The sequence below is a fragment of the Hippocampus comes genome, unplaced genomic scaffold (genome assembly GCF_001891065.2).
Source record: "Hippocampus comes isolate QL1 unplaced genomic scaffold, H_comes_QL1_v1.1 scaffold9, whole genome shotgun sequence".
Lineage (NCBI taxonomy): Eukaryota > Metazoa > Chordata > Actinopteri > Syngnathiformes > Syngnathidae > Hippocampus > Hippocampus comes.
Genome location: NW_017805275.1, coordinates 3460043 through 3478015, shown reverse-complemented (window position 1 = coordinate 3478015; position 17973 = coordinate 3460043). Strand labels below are relative to the sequence as shown.

General features: G+C 41.4%; 2 protein-coding genes across 2 annotated transcripts in view; one reads left to right on the top strand and one right to left on the bottom strand.

Moving 5' to 3' along the window:
- Positions 1-290: 290 nt before the first annotated feature.
- uprt (uracil phosphoribosyltransferase (FUR1) homolog (S. cerevisiae)) lies at positions 291-7947 on the bottom strand. Its single transcript, XM_019869751.1, has 8 exons — positions 7756-7947; positions 7425-7682; positions 4526-4568; positions 4375-4444; positions 4192-4254; positions 2540-2701; positions 1892-1990; positions 291-521 (listed from the first exon to the last, which is right to left on the bottom strand). Exons 2-8 carry the CDS (start codon positions 7655-7657, stop codon positions 415-417), a joined length of 777 nt encoding a protein of 258 aa, XP_019725310.1. The 5' UTR covers positions 7658-7682; positions 7756-7947; the 3' UTR covers positions 291-414.
- A 44-nt stretch (positions 7948-7991) lies between these two features.
- abcb7 (ATP-binding cassette, sub-family B (MDR/TAP), member 7) overlaps positions 7992-17973 on the top strand; it is a 24106-nt gene continuing 14124 nt past the window's right edge. Inside the window, exons 1-5 of the mRNA XM_019869708.1 lie at positions 7992-8173; positions 11164-11247; positions 11333-11410; positions 13215-13334; positions 17192-17324. Coding sequence (XP_019725267.1) covers positions 8024-8173; positions 11164-11247; positions 11333-11410; positions 13215-13334; positions 17192-17324 — 565 coding nt within the window. The 5' untranslated portion in view covers positions 7992-8023. The remainder of the gene's footprint in view (positions 8174-11163; positions 11248-11332; positions 11411-13214; positions 13335-17191; positions 17325-17973) is intronic.

Here is a 17973-nt window from a genome sequence, read left to right as displayed (position 1 = left end):
ATTGTATGTATCAGAAACCTGGATCTCTAACAGTAAAAAATATCTTTTTCACCGGCCACAAGACAGTATCTTCAAATGCTCGTGGTCCAGTTGAAACTGGTCTTTGGCTTATTGTGTGTGATTGTGTCATTTATCTTTGTCAGTAAATATCGTTATTTTCCATTTGGTGGTCTTTTGATAACAAATATAAATCCTTTATTAAATCACCACTTGTAACATGCAAAGTAAAATGATCTTGATACGGCTCAGTATTGTTTGTATTCATATGACAAATAGCAAAAAGAAATCAATAGAATAAATAGTTTCATTTTAGCAGAAAGAGTATTTGGCACAAGGAGATTTTTTTTTTAAAAACAAGCAACAAAAACATACTTAAAACAATTACAAGCCCGTGTTGCTCCCTGTGTCCTGGATTTAATCGGTGCCAAAGTACCTTTGTCCAAAATGTGTTGGCGCCACTGGGTGAACTTCTGTTGCCAATATGGTGATGTCTGGAAATTCCTGGATTATAGATTTGGCCCCTAAAATAGAAAACAAAGAACACATCTTGACATTTCATTCACTTTCATGATTAATGAACCACGATTTAGGCAGGATGCTGGTTGGCACCGCCCCCTAGTTTTGTATTGTCCAATTTGAAATTGTGTCATAACTCTGAATGAGCACGTTCTCACTTGGTAGCACCATTGAAATGGGGAATTCTCTTTTTCTCACTCTCAAAGTAATGCGGACTTGATTTCAGATACTGTCTGACAACGTTTAAAGCAAAATGTTCAAAGAAAGACAAGACCGCTCTTTTTGGGCTTTTACATTTCACTGGCCCCCTCATGGTGGCCTCTGACTTTTAATTCCATTGACTGCAGAGGGGGCTAGCACTTTATTTTAAGCAATATTTTCTTTGAATCTGGTCCTTTAGTTGCCATGTTTTCGCCAATGGTCTGGGTCCTTTCTAGAAACAGAAATTACTTTGTCAACGTTCTTAAGGTCATTTGGCAAAAGAAGGCAGCACAACATCAAAAGCTCACTTGCAAAGGCTCATATCACTCCCAAACATTTATATTCAAAACTAAATTCATTTCTCATATAAATAATCCGTGGTGCCAAAATGCATCAGCCCTTTTGCTTTATCTTTAGTAGGTGTTTTGTCACTGTGGCAGAGAGCCATTGAAATATCCGGACCGTGTAAATAGTAGGCTTACTGTTCTTGACCTTTTGCAAAGATGTACTGAGACATTGAGACAAGTATTGTCGAAAACATTTGCAATTTGATGAAACGAATGAGATCCAACCCGATGGAGAAACTTCGAAAACTGAGTTCTCTGCTTTTATATCCAGAATATGTGTGTGTGTGTGTGAGAGAGAGAGAGAGAGAGAGAGAGAGAGAGAGAGAGAGAGAGAGAGAGATATCAGCATCCAAGGCTGTATGTATGTATGTCCCGGTGGTCAGCACGTCGGCCTCGCAGTTCCATTCCGGCTCCGGCCTCCCTGTGTGGGGTTTGCATGATCTCCCCGGGCCTGCGTGGGTTTTCTCTGGGTACTCCGGTTTCCTCCCATATTCCAAAAACATGCATGGCAGACTCATTGAACACTCTAAATTGTCCCTAAGTGTGAGCATGGATGGTTGTTTGTCTCTGTGTGCCCTGCAATTGGCTGGCAACCGGTGTCCCCCGCCTACTGCCCAAAGTCAGATGGGATAGGGTCCAGCTCTCCCCGCGACCCTTGTGAGGATAAAGCGGATCGGAAATCACCAGCTGCAGCCACGCGCAGCAATGCAGTTACCAGTCGAATAACAGCAATATCAGGAGGAAAAACGCAGGGGGAGATTGGAGACTGATTTGTTGGGTAAACAAAAGCAAATGGAAAATTAGATCATGCAGCTGTGCTGATGTACCGTGAGGTGTGGAGAAGAGGCTGAGGAGGATAATATGTTTGGGCAGGACCCCGTGCTCGATCAGCACCTTCACTGCTTCAATCACCGTGTTCCCAGTACCTGACGACACACACAACGTATCAAGTGTATTACACACGTCACACTCCCAAAACAGCCTTGACATCTTTAGAATGAATTGGATTATTAAATCATAAAAAAAAATATGAAAAGGTCTGCTGGTGTGTAATTGCTTATGTTATCATCTCAAAAAGGTCCCCGGTTGTGACCTCCGCCACTTAACATGCTTTTAAATATTCTGCCATTTAAGTAAACCTCCAACCTGTCAAGAGATTTTTCCCCCCTTATGTGCAGGGAAATGCAAAAGGGAAAATACTTTTTTTTTTTTTTGTCTGGCCTCCATTATGCTGTTCTGGAGCTTGGTGGCCATTGCTGAGGCAGTGTATAATTTCCTTTGTGAGAGCTATAATTATCAGACCAGGGTGAGTGCGCCTGAATGATGTGGAAATGTAGACTTGGCCGGTAAAGGTCGATGCGACTGAGACTTCTCAAAAAAAACATATACATGAAAATGCATGTTTCATATATGTGCTGGTGTTGGGAAATCGAAGTCCAGCATAGAACAATATGCTTGCGCCTGTTCAGACTCACTGAGAATGGGGTACATGAGCAGCACTTTTCTTCTGTAAATATCGGGTGGGAACTTGGCATAGTAGACCTTGGCTTTCTGGGTCTCCTCGTCACTTTGGATGAGTATTTTGCCGATGCGAATGGAGCGGCAGCAGTCCCGCAGACCTTGCTCCATGGCCTCACCTGTGCCAAAGACACACGCAACACAACAGGTCACTAAAAATTCATTGTCCATCATTTGATTAGGCCGGGTGTATAAACAACAATAGTGCAAATATCAACAGCATCCGATTCCCTGAAAAACAGTTTAGACCGATTTAAGTATTACAATAATCACATAAGTTGCGCAGTGCCAAGTATTGCTATAACTTAAACACTCAATTCTTGCCCGTGAAAAGGCAACGAATTCCTTTCGTTTTGAATGAGGTCTTCAGCCTAGGAAGAGACAACGGCTTATTGACGTCTATAAAATCAAAAATATGGCGGCAATTGTTCGAATATTTTTGGTATATGAAGTTGGCATGCATATATACATGTGCACATAAATTTTGGTGGTGATCAATTACGGTTTGTGTACATTTAAGTGATTTTTTTTAAGCATAAGAGGCAATTATCAGTTTGCGTTAATTTTTTAAGCCAAATGCGCACATATTAAGAGTAAAACGAATATTTAAAAATTGGATGATTGTTGTAACATTTTCAGAGTATGAAGTACGCATGAGTATAGGTGTACACAGATTTTGGTGAGGTTTGGTCGTAATTTTTCAAACGTTAGGTGACATTTATGATTTTGCTCTAGGAGCACCTATGAAGCAGAAACGACTTAGCGAAATCGATACGATAAAAAAAAAAAAAACACTGAAACGATCATTCTAAGATTTATAAATCTTGATCTATATTTTCAAATGTATAATGTGAAGTGGGCATGAGTAGAGATGTGCACATAGATTTCGGTTAAGTTTTTCAGAGATTCAGCGATGTTCAGCTTTTGATGACTAGACTGCACCTTTTGGAAGCTGGTCGGCAGCATGTGCCGGCCAATGTCATTGTAAATGTTTCTCTTTCTTTCCTGAAGGTAGAATATAAAACTTCACATGGTTAGGAGTGTCCTTATGTAAAGTATGGTAATGCCTGATGATGCCATATGACATTTTTATAGGCATATAGACCAAGAAATAAGCCAAAAATTATCGGCCACCATGTTTGAATGTTTCAGCACACGCTACGTCGTCGCGGTCACGTGATTGCTCAAAACAGGCCAATATGGCACTGAGGAGGCTATGTCATTATTTTGATACTTACTTGGCTTTCGACCTCTTTCCTGGGAATCAGATGCCATTGATAGTTGCACTATTATTGTCGATTCACATGCCTAATTGAAGGAGGGACGATGAATTTTCAGTGGTGCGGTTTAAGATCTTTACTGAGGTGGACATGAGGACTCACTAGATTTGCTAGCGTCTCAAAAACGACTTTCAAACTCCACATTGTGTTGGATTTCAGAGGAAGATTATTTCTCCCAGAACATTTTTGCTGAAATCCAAGTATTTTTCCCACTGTTACTTCTACTGCTTGCAGATTGCAATTGAGGTGAATAGTGTGTTGAGTCGTTGTATGTTCAGTAGTTGAGTCTGTTCACTTTCTTTATGCACTGCAGATGTCGTCTGACTCACCACTCCTCATAATGCTGACGCCGCAGTTACCTCTCTCAAACTTGACTCCTTCATATTTATATCCTGAAGACCCGATATGAGACACGTTAGTTATGAATGTTCTGCAGCAGTGTGGAACAAACCAAGTCAGGTCCTCAGTTAAAATGGGATGGATGCGGCAGCTTTTCTCATTCTGATTCTCACCTGTTGGTGTAGTCACAGTACACTCGGAGTAAGGCAGTTGATTTAGGCCTTCTTCCACTACAAGTCTAATCTGTTGAACAACAACATAAGTCAATTAAATATGGAAAACGCATACACACACGGTTGGTATCATGGTACTGTATGATCCTACCAGTCGGTCGGCACAAAACACAAAATCCCCTCTGCTGGTAGTCCTACAAACACAGGAAAACAAATGTCCAAACTAGATTTTCCCTCTCAATATACAGTGACTTGTAGTAATTAATTAGTGCTACAGACATTTCAGCGTACATTAATATTCAGATGTTATGGGAAAGTCAATGTAGAAATTCAAATTTAATTGGTGGAGTGGATTCGTTAAATTGGGTCTGTACATTTTCTAACCGACTGAATTAAAAGGAGTGCAATTTATCACACGCATAAAAGGATGGTCAATCATACATATATTATACATATGCCAATATCGGGAGCAATAGTGCCTGGAATTACTCAACAATTCTTGTTTTTTTTTTTTTTTTTTTTAAGATACAGTGTGTAGGATTTAGTTTCCTCTAATCGAAATTTAATGGAATGCAACGACCTAAGCTCGAAGTGCGGTGCACTTTGAAGCATGCATACTACGGTGCCTCAGAGGGACCACACTTCGCAAACCTACCACCAATTTCGTCATCGCGGTTGCAAGCAAAATGTTATCACAAACAACTTCTAGTATTCCCTCAGGTGACAAATTGCATTTGTTGTACGTGCTATAGTCATGATGTTGAGGGACTCTGTTCGCTTAATTTGTCTCCAAGTATCTGTGGCAGAAAGATGCCATCGAAACATGGCAGTCTCCTATTGAGGTGGCGCACCCTATGTATTAAACTTAGAAGTTACTTCATCTACAATTATATAAATACATTTACGTTGATGTGATAGAAATTTTACCGTGGGTTTTTGAAATAATGAACATTGAAAAATCAACAATGCCTTTTTACACACTGTCACAAGATGTAAATGTTACAGTATTTTGAAGCTGTCTGGACAGGTCCATTGAGGGTTGGAAACCTTGCTGGATACGGCCCACAAGAGTATTGGTTCCGATTTGCCATGTAATTCCTAAAAGCCAATAAGACCTCAGGCCCAGTAACTGTTATAAACCTCCAAACCATCTCACAACTGCTTATGATAGATAGAACTTCAAAAAGACTGAAATGGCACCTGATAAGAGAAACTGCTACTTTTGGACCTGAGGTGACAAACATCAAAGAGGCTTTTGGGATGGTATATTGATGCTAGGATACACCAGAGAACAGTTTTCCTAATATTTTATTGTCAAAGGGATGATAACAAATGATAGAAATAATTTTTTTTTTAATGTGGCTGTTTCCAGGTATATTTGACAAATCCTGGTAATTACTTTAGCACAGAAGGTGACACAGTAACCCTGACATACTGTTCATTTTCCATGCATGTTCCGTCCGGCTTAACCAATAATATCCTCCTAAATGTTGTCGACGTCAAATTTTAAACTACAGCACTATCTATTAATTTTCTGTCTGACACTAATAAATGGACTATTTATACTTGGGAAGTGTATTTTTATTTGCTGTATTGTAGGCACTGTTTTTTTTTGTTTTGTTTTTTTGCTGGCCCAAAGGCACCCCCTGACCTTTGTTTGATAATCATCACGCATACCAAACATATGATGTTTTACGCTTCACTGTTTCAAGATTCCTCAAAGACTGCTATAACTTGTGTAGATGTGGTGTTTCACACACACATTTCTCTGGACTGTTTGAAATCCCTCATTAAAAATGTTACCACTGTCCTATAAAAAACATTTCATGACATGTACAGCTTAATAGTTTCTAGACACTTTAAGGACATGGATGGCAAGACTTCAACGTAACTTTAAATTACGCTCTGCAAAAACAATGATGATCGACATTCGGTTGGTGATGGCGGCGGCTGCATGCATTCGTTTTCAATATTCCTCCTTTGTGTTCAGACTGCGATACTACATAACTGAAATGCCTTGTTATACTATTTGAACAGAGATGGGCGACAGGCAGGCTGTGGGCCGCGACCACACTCTGAGTGGCCCCTTGATTGATCAATTATTGGTCCAAAGAGACCTGAAGCAATGGACCCAGCAATGTTAAGCACAGTAGTAAACGCCAAAGTCAGGATTGGCAGACCACTCTCTTCTCCATCAGTATCCTCTCCACTCTTCTCCATCAGTATCCTCTCCACACCATCACAATCACCAGAACCACCAATGAACAGGCTGTATTTTACCGCTGTACATCCTTTTCATGCTTATCATATGGTATTAAAAACAAAATAAATACTGGGTAAAAAATAAGGTAGCAGTTTGAAAATAAGAAGCAAATGTTCTTCAGTTTTCATGCTTACCACCTTTGATAATAAAACATAATTACAGGAAAATGTAGCCGTCTGAAAAACTGTGTTCTGAAAAAGTGTTCTTGTATCGATATACAATGCTTGTGGTGTAATTTATGATTCAAATGTATTTATATATTTGAAAGAGTCGAATAAAGGTTTCAAAAAGAGAAAAAAAACTGCCCATTATTTCTGGGGTCAGGCATTAGTTGTAATATCATCAATTACCATTAGATGGCAGGCATGTCTTAGTTGCATTTACACTGGGTCGTATAATCCCCTATACAGTACTATACCATCCCCTATACTACAACACGAGTAGGCCGAATAATTTTGGGTGGGATTTGGAACGATATGCAGGAAATAGCACCTCAATAATATTGAAATGTTGTTTTTTTGTGAAAAAAAATGTACAAAATTAGTTCTTGCACTTAATGTTTGTTTCTTGTTCAGTAGTTTTGTACCATCCTTTAATGGTCATTTCTATACAAGAGAGAGAAAAATACATTTTGTTTTTTTGTTTTTTTTTAATTTGCTGCCGAATATCACAAGGGCCCAATTGGATTTAGATTATGTCGTGTATGTCAGGCTGAACAATGATTCTTTAAAAAATTGGCGGTGGACAATGTGGGATTGATAGAATAATAACAAAAGTATTGACTCACTTGTCTCTAATAATAGTCTGTAATTCTCGTATCTGGTCATTGAGGGGAAGCAGTTTGAGTTGGGGTCCAAGTGAGTCCTGGTTTACGGGCTGTCTGCTACTGGCATCACCTGCATCATGAGTGGCCAACACAGCGGTCACATTGCCGCTGCTGTTAGTGGCAAAGCGCACTTGCTTCATTGGGTGGTCCTGGCCGGTGTTTACAGTGCTCATTTGCTGATTGTGGCATGGCATCCTGAGTGAGAGGGACACTGGTTCTCTGGCAAAAGAATCAAAGTTGGTCGAAATTAGCCGTTCAACAAAGAGCAAAGCGGCCAGACAACGTGTTTTACCTTGAGCCGCGACTCGAGTTTTCGAGAAGAGAAATTCCCAAATTAATCCAGCTGTCGCATCCGGCGACAGTATAATCGTCACGGTCAAGACCGTTTAAACTCTAACCCACGTCGTTTAAAAAGTCTAATTAGTCCTATTTTAAGGTTATAATAGCAGTGTGTGGCAATAGCGCCCGCTTGCTAGCTTTGACACTAGTGACAGACGATGACCTAAACGGAAATGGCGTAGCCGGCGCGCCTACGTCCCGCCTTCTCTCACACTTGCAACATGGCGCCACTGTTGGTGTCGCTGAAATGCGGCTTACAGTTGCACAGGCAAAAACTGGCAAATATTCTTCGAAAAACTAGCTCGTATCACGCTTGGAATAGAAGTCAAAGCGAGAATGGGACGAAGTACACGCGCCAAAGTCCTTACCTGGTAAGTTGAGAGGAGTTTAAGAGGAGTTACAGAGGGCACGGTGCTTATGGGGTTGACAGTTACCACACAAGGACAGATCTGGGCACAAGTTTACAAATGTCTTCCGTTGTTACACGTGAACCAAACTCACAAGGTCTAATTTTCGGAATGTCGTATGGCTGTTATGCGACTGATGTCACGCAAATCCCACGTGAGTTTGTTTCATGTCCGCTAGCTTGGTGCTAACTTCAATCTCCAGTGCCAAGATGTTCGTTCACAAGTTGTATCTCGCGCTACACCATGGAGAGCTGCAACACAATGTTTGACGTGATTTTTATGTGAGAACGGAATGGTCACAGGTCGTGCAATACTGTTTGTTTCTTGAGTTAGGGAAATCATGTCGACTTGGCAACAGTCTTGCATCACGTGTTTGAGAGTCCCAGAGAAGTCAGTAAATGTTAGATAAGCGTGTTTGTCCCACCCGGTGATGGGTGCATTGACATTTATTTTCTGCTGATGTCATTGTCAGTGAACAGCGTTGCTCCACGGTCGGAGGAATGAAAAGTACAAGATATAAAAAGAGTCCGACATTTCAAAAGTGAAAGTTGATTGCGGTCGGTTTCAGTTTTGGTATGACACTAAGTTTCGAAATGATGCTTGATACTTGAGCCACTTGAGATCCCCGTGGCAGGATGTTGAAAAATTATGCATAAACTGAACAACAATATTTTGCAATTACCTGTTTAAACAGGGTTGTTGTTGGTGTGACTTCATGCTTATCCCATCAGGGGTCGTCACAGCAAGTTACTTTTCAGTTTGCTTGTGCATGATTTTCATTTTGTGTTTTAAAAAACAAACTTGTATAAATGGGGTTGACCTTTGTTCCTAAAAATAAGGGGTGTTCACACGGCACACATTTGCTCCGGTGCTGCACCAATGTATTTTGTTGCGATATATCTTACACTGGAGCAAATTTTGTGGAGTGTTCACACGTACAAAGCCGCTGAGCGTGTTAGCACCGGCGCAACGCCGGTGCAGCCCCATTTGGGTTCACACGGCAGTTTCTGCAGCGGAGCAAAACGATAGAAAACAAAGAGCTGTCGTGTTGGTTCTTTTTAAAACATATACAACTCAAGCAACTACTGTACAGGCACGTCCTTCTCCTTCTCGCTCTCCGTGCCTTCTGCTCGAGAGGTGTTCAATGACCGCCCCCGAAAATGTAAATCAACGATGACTTCAATGACACTCAGAAAAGCAAACATATAATGCGCCAAACAGAAAATCAAGAGAGGAAATAACAAAATCAATTCTATGGGGGGGTTGTGAAAGCAACGCATTCTAGCCGTACGTAATCAACTCTTCTCATGCGTAGCAAGTCTACTCCCCCTGCCGCAAACGAGCATTTGCTCCGGAGCAAATTTTTAACCCTGTAGCGTTCACACGTACCATTTTTAAACCACCTCCCTGAGGTGGGTTAAATTTGCTCCAGAGTAAGCTGTTTTCAGGGGCTACACCAGTGTAACTTTGCACGTGTGAACGCTCTACTGGGGCAGCACCAGCGTAACACCGGAGCAAATGTTGCCATGTGAACACCCCTAAAGTAACATATCCCACAATCTCATGCGTTTGACCATAGCTGTAGGCTGCTTCGCCTTTTCATTGCAAACGCCGGTACGTTATGTGTGAATATCTAGATTAGTTTTTGCGATGAGAGGTTTTTAGTAAACTTTGGCTGGAGCGATGGACAAGTACTTGAAGACTTCAGACAAGCAGACAATATACAGGTATTATGTTTAATTGGAGATTTCGATACTTATAAACTTTCAACAGCAAGATTGGTTTGCTGACACAAAAATAAGCACAGTAATCCCTTGATTTTCACAGTTCAAGGGGACCAGAACCCCCTGCGAAAGGTGAAAAACTGTGAAGTAGGATTTTCAATTGGAGAAAAACATGGTGATGGGTAGCGCTAGGACATTTGTCTTCTTATTAATTGAAATATGTTAAAGTTTTCTTTTTTATCAGACAATGGTCTTTTTGGTGAAGGATAAAACTCTTACCTAGGTGACAGTTTTGGTTGTCATGCAAAACTGGCATATCCGCTAGCTCAATGCTGTCATGCAGAAAAAGGCAGACATGCTAACAAAATTAGCAACGATGTTACGGTAAATTATAAACTTTCTACACGTTTCCAACACGGAGGGAGCAGTCCAGGCTGTTGTATACTTATCCTCATGTATGGTAACTATTAACAAAGACACAGGAAACAACAGCACGTCTGCGTTTATGTGAAGCTCTCTCCTGAGTGGGAGAACCGACGGCAATGTTTGTGGCTTGCAACCATAGCCACAGCTTAGTTCCCGGTGATGGATCGCTTTTCTTTTGGATAGGCGTTTTGTAATTATTTTTGGAAGTCCAAATAAAAGTTTTCCACCCTTGCCCCCCAACTGTTACAACCAACAATGACACATGTTTCATAACGAAATGGCAAATGACGTTTTGTTAGTGGGGCTAGCCTTTCAATATGTCCGCCGGCAATGGATTGTGGGCGATACAGAAAAGGCCAAACCCCTCTATTGATGAGATTTGATTAAGATAATTTCTACTGACAATATATATGTAAATAGTGTCCAAACATTCAGCCCTAATTTGAACAGAGAGTGCCATCTAGAGGGCTCAGTAAACACAATTGGTTCATGAATCGTATGAAAACTTCATCAAGAATATGGTGACCAAAATGGTTCTCATCACAATATTGTCAAAAATATGTTAATATAAAAACAAATACATCTGGATGCAGTGAATGCATTGTGAATTTTGACATTTTGAAGACAAAAAATATAGATCAAATAAACTACCTTATGTACTTTTTGCATATTCAAATTTGAAGACAATATTGATTAGTGACAAGGCTTACAGTAAACTGTCAACAGAATGAAATAAATTGAGCCCACACAGTCGAGAGGTGTTATACAAGATTCTGATCAGTGCTTTTACATCTTGTGTTTCAGCTGAGTACCCTGCCGCACTTGCGAACAAGAAGTTGGAAAACAAATACAACTGAAAGCAGTAGACGCATTTTGGAGGCAGCAAACGTAAGTAGACATGAGAAGTACTTCTAGATTAAAGTGCTGTGAATATATGAGATTCATGGACACCTTAATGGCAAACCTCTCACAGCATTTGCAGGTGACAGATAAACGAACATGCTGGCACGGGAATGCTGGAGGAGGTCTCAGTGCAGACCCCAAAAACGTGGTGAGAGCTTTTGCGTTTCAATGTTTCTGCAAGCAATTCACAGTAGGACTGACGGGACACATGGCATGTCTTAAACTCTTTTACGGCTGCGCTAACATAAAACACAAATTTTCATATAACGTACACGGTAGTGCCCAAGTTATACAGGTAGATGTCTCCACTAAAATGTTGAGAATTGAGAAAAATAATTAAATAAATGTTTTCATGAAATATCACAAAAATGTACAGATTGGCACAAACACTATGAGGTATTTTTTAGCCCATAGTTGTTTGTCAGGGTCAAGAAATATTTGCAAGTAGTTCTACTCGTGAGTGATGAATCGCCCTTTTTCGGAAGTTCACCTTACAGGATTCTAAAACTGTCAATGCTAATCATTAGCATGTCAACTGCGTGTTCAACCGTATGTAGACATCAAGCTGGGTCTTTCTGAAGGCAGCTATTTGCTTTAAATACATGTCGAGTAATTCTATTTGTTTACTTTGACAGTGGGCGTAAACAGCTTGAAGCTTCTTTTTGATGAATTTTTCACTGTCTGCTAAACTGCTGCTTGTTGTGAAGTAAGATGAATTGAGTTTGCACACGCAAGTCAAAGCAATAAATTGGCTGAATGATTGCTTGTGTGTTTAAAAAAAATTGTAAAGCAGTTACTCGTATCTCAAGGCGCCACTTTATGAGAACAGATATATATTTAAAACATCCATCCATCCATTTTCTGATCCGCTTTATCCTCACAAGGGTCGCGGGGCGTGCTGGAGACTATCCCAGATGTCTTCGGGTAGTAGGCGGGGGACACCCTGAACCGGTTGCCAGCCAATCGCAGGGCGCACATAGACCAACAACCCTCTGCGCTCACACTCACACCTCGGGACAATTTAGAGTGTTCAATCAGCCTGCCATGCATATTTTGTGGAATTTGGGAGGAAACCGGAGTACCCGGAGAAAACCCACGCAGGCCCGGGGAGAACATGCAAACTCCACACAGGAAGCCCGGGGCTGGAATCGAACCCACGACCTCTGCACTGGGAGGTCAACGCGCTAACCACTGGATCACCGGGCCGCTTATATTTAAATCAGATTTGTTAATTCGAGTGTCTCTTTTATAATCGTGTCGTCATACTGCCAAACCATTGATGGTATTTTTATTTCAACACACTAAATGTACTTCTGCAGTTAAAAACACCGAACTGACATTACCCGAGCTCCATTTGTGTCACAGAAACCTTTGCAATTGCAGTAAAGGTTAACGCCCTCTTTGTAATGTCACATATTACTTGACTGAATTTGATGAAAGGCAGATGTTGAGAACAAGGTCGCGTAATTTGCCGCCCTAAAGCCTGGCTGTAACGCGGAGCCTCCATATTGAATGGATTAGAGGAATTAGTGCATCAGCTTTGGCCCGCAGAGAGTCCCTGTGGCAGGTGTGCGCTGTGTGTTAGTAAATAGACATGGTGGCAACAGTGTGGGTGCCCCACTATCAAATGGGATGACAGCCCAGGTGTCTCAAGGGACTTGTAGTGTCAGGCTGAATCTTCAGCTCTCCTTGATGATTCTTTCAGAACCCCCAGGGACCCCGTAGACATTTTAGATTCCATTTGAAAGAGTCTAAAATAGCCAATGTATGTAGGAGTTAGCATTTTTAACCATCTCATGCGTAAAAGGAAACGTTAACCACCGTGTAATAAAACTTAAGAAACGTAGAAGTGGTTTAAGACTTGCCAATTTGAGTTAAAACAAAATTATGTTGTATGAAGAGGAAGCAGTTTGTTTTCAAACAAAATGAGAGAATTGTCTTGTTCTCCTTAGCTGAAAGAGGTGAACACAACTACAATCCTGTCTGCCATGCTGTCTTACGTGTGGCCGAAGGACAGACCTGACCTACGGGCCCGTGTTGCCATCTCTCTGGGCCTGCTAGCCGCAGCCAAGGTACAAGCCAAGATGATTCCGTTTCTATGCTCGACATCATATTATCATATGCAGTAGTTTTACTTGTTGCTTTTGTTACCCCCCTTAACGTCAGCTTCATGTTTTAAGGGCAGGACCTCAAATCTAATTTCTTGGTTCCTATTCAAGATTCCTAACAATCTGTTTATGATGATTCAACTCTAGTTTTCAATATAAACATGCATTGAAATCAAAATTTTATGAGCCTCCCCCATGCCATCTTTGCATGGGGCCGACACCTCCATGATGAGGTTGTTCTTCGTGGCCTCACAGATGCAAAGTGTATCTGGCCTCAAGGTGGAGCTTATGATGTGCTGTGGGAATCGTTGCTGTTTCTCCAGGACTACAAAGAGTTGGCAGTGCCGGGCTGTTGACAGCATCCCTGCTGCTGCAGTCTTGTGTCCTGGCCTTGGCTGCACTCAAACCTTGACAAAAGCTCTTGCACCGGTGGTGTTTCGCTCCCGGCTGCAGATACCGATATGCGGTCTGATGGCTTATGCAATTGGATTCAGCACCCCGCCCCTTACTGAGAGCTTTTGGGCAGTAGCTCGGGATGTGCTCCAAGATTCCCCTTGCTGAGCACAGCGACCAGTTAGGGGTCTCCGCTTCTCCCATGGTGAAGAGGATCGCGGGGCAAGGCAAGCTATCATATACTGCCTGAATTCGGCAGGTGATGCAGTGTGGCGGTCCGTCCAGGGGCCTTTTCTTTCGGTCCGTTGGTTGTTCACACCTTGTCCACATCTTGCCTCAAGCAAGCCACTCTGCTTGATCTTCCGTCCTCAGCTGCACCCCCCACCCCCATGAATCTGCCTATCTGCACACCCTGTGTCGAGGTGTTGGGAACAGCCCCAAGCTTGCTCTGCCATAACCACTTGATCTGTTGTGCGCAGCCGGGACTCAACATCCAGCAGAGCAGCCTTGGTACTCCACTTCCTTACAGTTTTCGGTGTTTTCGATTCTGTGTTTCGGGTCGTCTGACAAACTGTTTGCTGCTAGTGGATCAAAAAACTTGCTTTCATTAGTTGACACAGCTCCTGAGGCCAGTTGTTGATTTTTTTCCATTTAAAATCTTTTCTTCCTCTCTTTCTTTTCTTTAAATGAATTAAAATGACTTTACACGTCTTGCCCATCGTTTATTTTACCCTGGCATCTTCCTATTGTGAAAGTGCGCTCGGTTAACTTCAGACCGTCTCAATCATCCTGGAGCTTGTTATTGGCTTAGTCTTTCTCTTTCTGTTTGGATTTGTTTTGTTTCATACGAATGGAAGTCTTCCATTTTCTGACAGTTTCTCTGCTTTTGTTTTCCATTTTATTTCTTTTTCGTCTAACAGCGAACATACAACCACGTCCCTGCCTTTGGGTCACAGCTCTCTTTATTCATGCTACTCGTTTTGGCCTTGTGCTTTGTTCATTGTAAAATGTGAATCTTAGTGAACATAAAATGAATTTACTGGATGAAGTCCTTGGCTCTGCAGGAGCTACAGTATGTTGGCAACTCTCTTTGGCTTTGTGGTAGCTGAAATAACTCCAGTCTTCACAGTTCATATATTGCACGTATCACACTCTTTCCTGTATCTGCTATGTCCCTCATTTATTTCGACACTCCCAAGGTCATCCACCTCCTTGACTAGACTTAACTTGCAATATTTATGTCGGGTGAAATGTTGTGATCAGACTAAACAATTTCTTGATATAAAACACTGCACTGGTGAAAGTTGAATAGTGCTGCTGAGCTCTAAACTCTCCTACCACAGGGCATTGTTACAGTAAAAGCTGCATAAAAGCTTCACAGTTAAAAATTCAACCCTGCAGCTAAAGCTCGACCTGACACACCCGCATCCTTGCAGAGAGCACCTGCACTATTTGTGTGTGCACTAAAATGCAAACATGAAAGGTATGGTTTTATTTTTGTCATTGCCATGTTATTTTCTGAGAAATATTTTGTGTGGAAACGTGTTAAATGTGATTCAAAGGTGGCAGTCATTGCTACTTTGACAATTTTGTGGTTTCGTTTGGATTTATTGTCACTTGTGCAAATTGCCATACAACTACCAGACTATGCAATAGATTTTTGATGTCAGATTTTTTTTCTGAAAGCATCTTCACCATAATTTGTTCATTATGTTGTAGTGATCCCATCACTGTTGCTTCTCTAATTTTGTTCATGTTGAGATGACCTACAATGACCACAAATATCTGCATTGCTGTTGAAATGTACTGAAACTATAACTATAACTATATATCCTCCCCATAAAATCTGAAAGTAGCTGTGGGTGTAAAGCACCTGTGCAAGTCAAAATGAAACATGATACCTATTGTCAGAGCATTGTATACATACACCTGAATGTGCACCTCGTAAAACACAAATTGATAGCTGCCAAATAGGCTCATCCTCTGAGCACCTCACCCCCGGGCAAAATCATCCAAGCTTTTTATTGATTTCCTGCTTTGCTGAAGGTGGCCCTAATTTTTTTCTGTTGGTCTACTTTAAATGGAAGCATCATCTGTGTGGAAGACATTTTTCAATCTGCAGAATTATAATAAATTGACCTCAACATCTCGCTGTGATGACATTATCTGCAGGTACAGATTGACATGGTTCAACGCAGTACCTACATTTTGCAACCTCATAATGAGTTAGAAATTCGATGAGGGAGTGTTTATAAGCCTTGCGATAATCGGTTCTGGTCATGGTCGCTAGTGGCATGCATTTTTTTCTTTTTCTTGGCCATCGGAAAATTTCTGAAAAATATGTTCATTTTTCCCAACCGGCCGGTGTATTTCCGGGCTAGTCCTGGGCGTCACGGCAGGCAAAAATAATCACTACCACCCCAACTCCTTGTCGTCTATTATTTTTTGGCACGTGACTGGAGGCCCGTTGACGCCCCCAACCATGACCCCCATCACCGATTATTTTTCGGCAAGTGACGACTTCCTCGACGACTATTCCTGGGCCGAATTTTGTTCCCAGCACATCCCTGATTTACATGTAGGCTATGTGGCTAAATGTGTCTATTTATGGGTAAATGCTCATAGTTTATTTTCTTTACTGATATTCAATTATATTATGCAGTATTGTATGAGAGAAAACCCAAGAAACAAGGCAGAAAGGAAAATGCTGTGTTCTTCATTGTTCTCCGGCTGCCCTAATGTGTCACAAAGTGCTCAGGTTGACTCACACAGCTGTCCCTATGCTTTTAATTAGCCCTAATACCCAATTCAGTTCCATTAGCCGGAAATACCAGCGAGCACAGAAGCACCAGCAGAGATGGTGAGGGAGCATTCGCAGGCATTCACAGACTGTGTGTAAAGACTCCATGTGCATGTTAGGGGGAAAAAAAAACCTGGTTCCAGTGTGTCGAAACAGCATTTAAAACCTCCTCCGTGGAGCCTGTTATAGGAAACGGCACAATAATTGATGAATCGGGCAATCAAAATTCTGTCAATTGAGTCGAATTATCATCCTTGGGAAGTTGAGCTCTACCTTCCAGCAGCATTATTCTGCTCAAAAAGTCTCCCAATCGATTGAATCATTGGAAGAAAAAAAAAAATCTACTGCACATGATTAGTATTTCGTGACGGTACTGTGGTGCCCCTTGTCTTGCTTTTTGTTCTGTTTGGCATTTACTCTGATGTTTGTCACAGATGACGGGAACTCATTGGAAATGAAATGATACATCTCAAGGGGTTTATTGTTGTAAATAAATAAATAAAATACTACTTCGACGACCAAATTATTATTATTATTATTATTATTAGTTTTATTTATTTGTTTGTTTGTTTGTACTGTGATGGGCTTATTGAGACTCTTCACCTCTCCTTCCTCTCTGCCTTCCCAGATCACCAATGTGACAGTGCCCTTCATGTTTAAGTATGCAGTGGACGAGCTTAACCAGATGTCGGGACACATGCTGAACCTGAACGATGCGGCAAGCACTGTGGCTACCATGGCAACGGCCATGCTGATTGGCTGTGAGTTCTAGACTTTTGTTGCACGAGCAGGTGCCGTGCTGATCAGAGGAGACGATAGGAGTGCCTAGTTATCTCCAGGCTGACCTTTCTCGACACACTCGCATCAATGCAGCTGCACAACCCTTGCCTTATCCTCCTTTTATTTACATGATGGGCTATGTTATATATTTGAGTTCAGTGCTTTATAATCCACTCATGTATGCTGACAACTTTTAGATGTGGTAGCCATTTCCTTTCAAGGTGAACAGGGAGACCATATTTTTCCGAAGCAGACATATTTTTATTTGTCTTATGTTGAGGTTCTGATGGAGGCCAAGTGTGTGTTTTTTTTTTGTTTTTTTTACTATTTTACTATTTTCCCTTTTGTTCTCCTCATTCCCTTTTGTTCTCCTCATTTGTCGTTGCCTGAATAGCCCCTGTCAGGTGGAGCTCTAGAAGGAAGTTAATTTCTAATCAGAGTATTGTGTATGTATGCATGTACCGTGTGTGTGTGTGTGTGTGTGTGTGTGTGTGTGTGTGTGTGTGTGTGTGTGTATACACACACACACACAGTGATCCCTCGCTATTTCGCGGTTCGTTTATCGCGGCTTCAGTGCATCGCAGATTTTTTCAAACATAATCATTAAAAAAAAAAATAAAAAAATAAAAG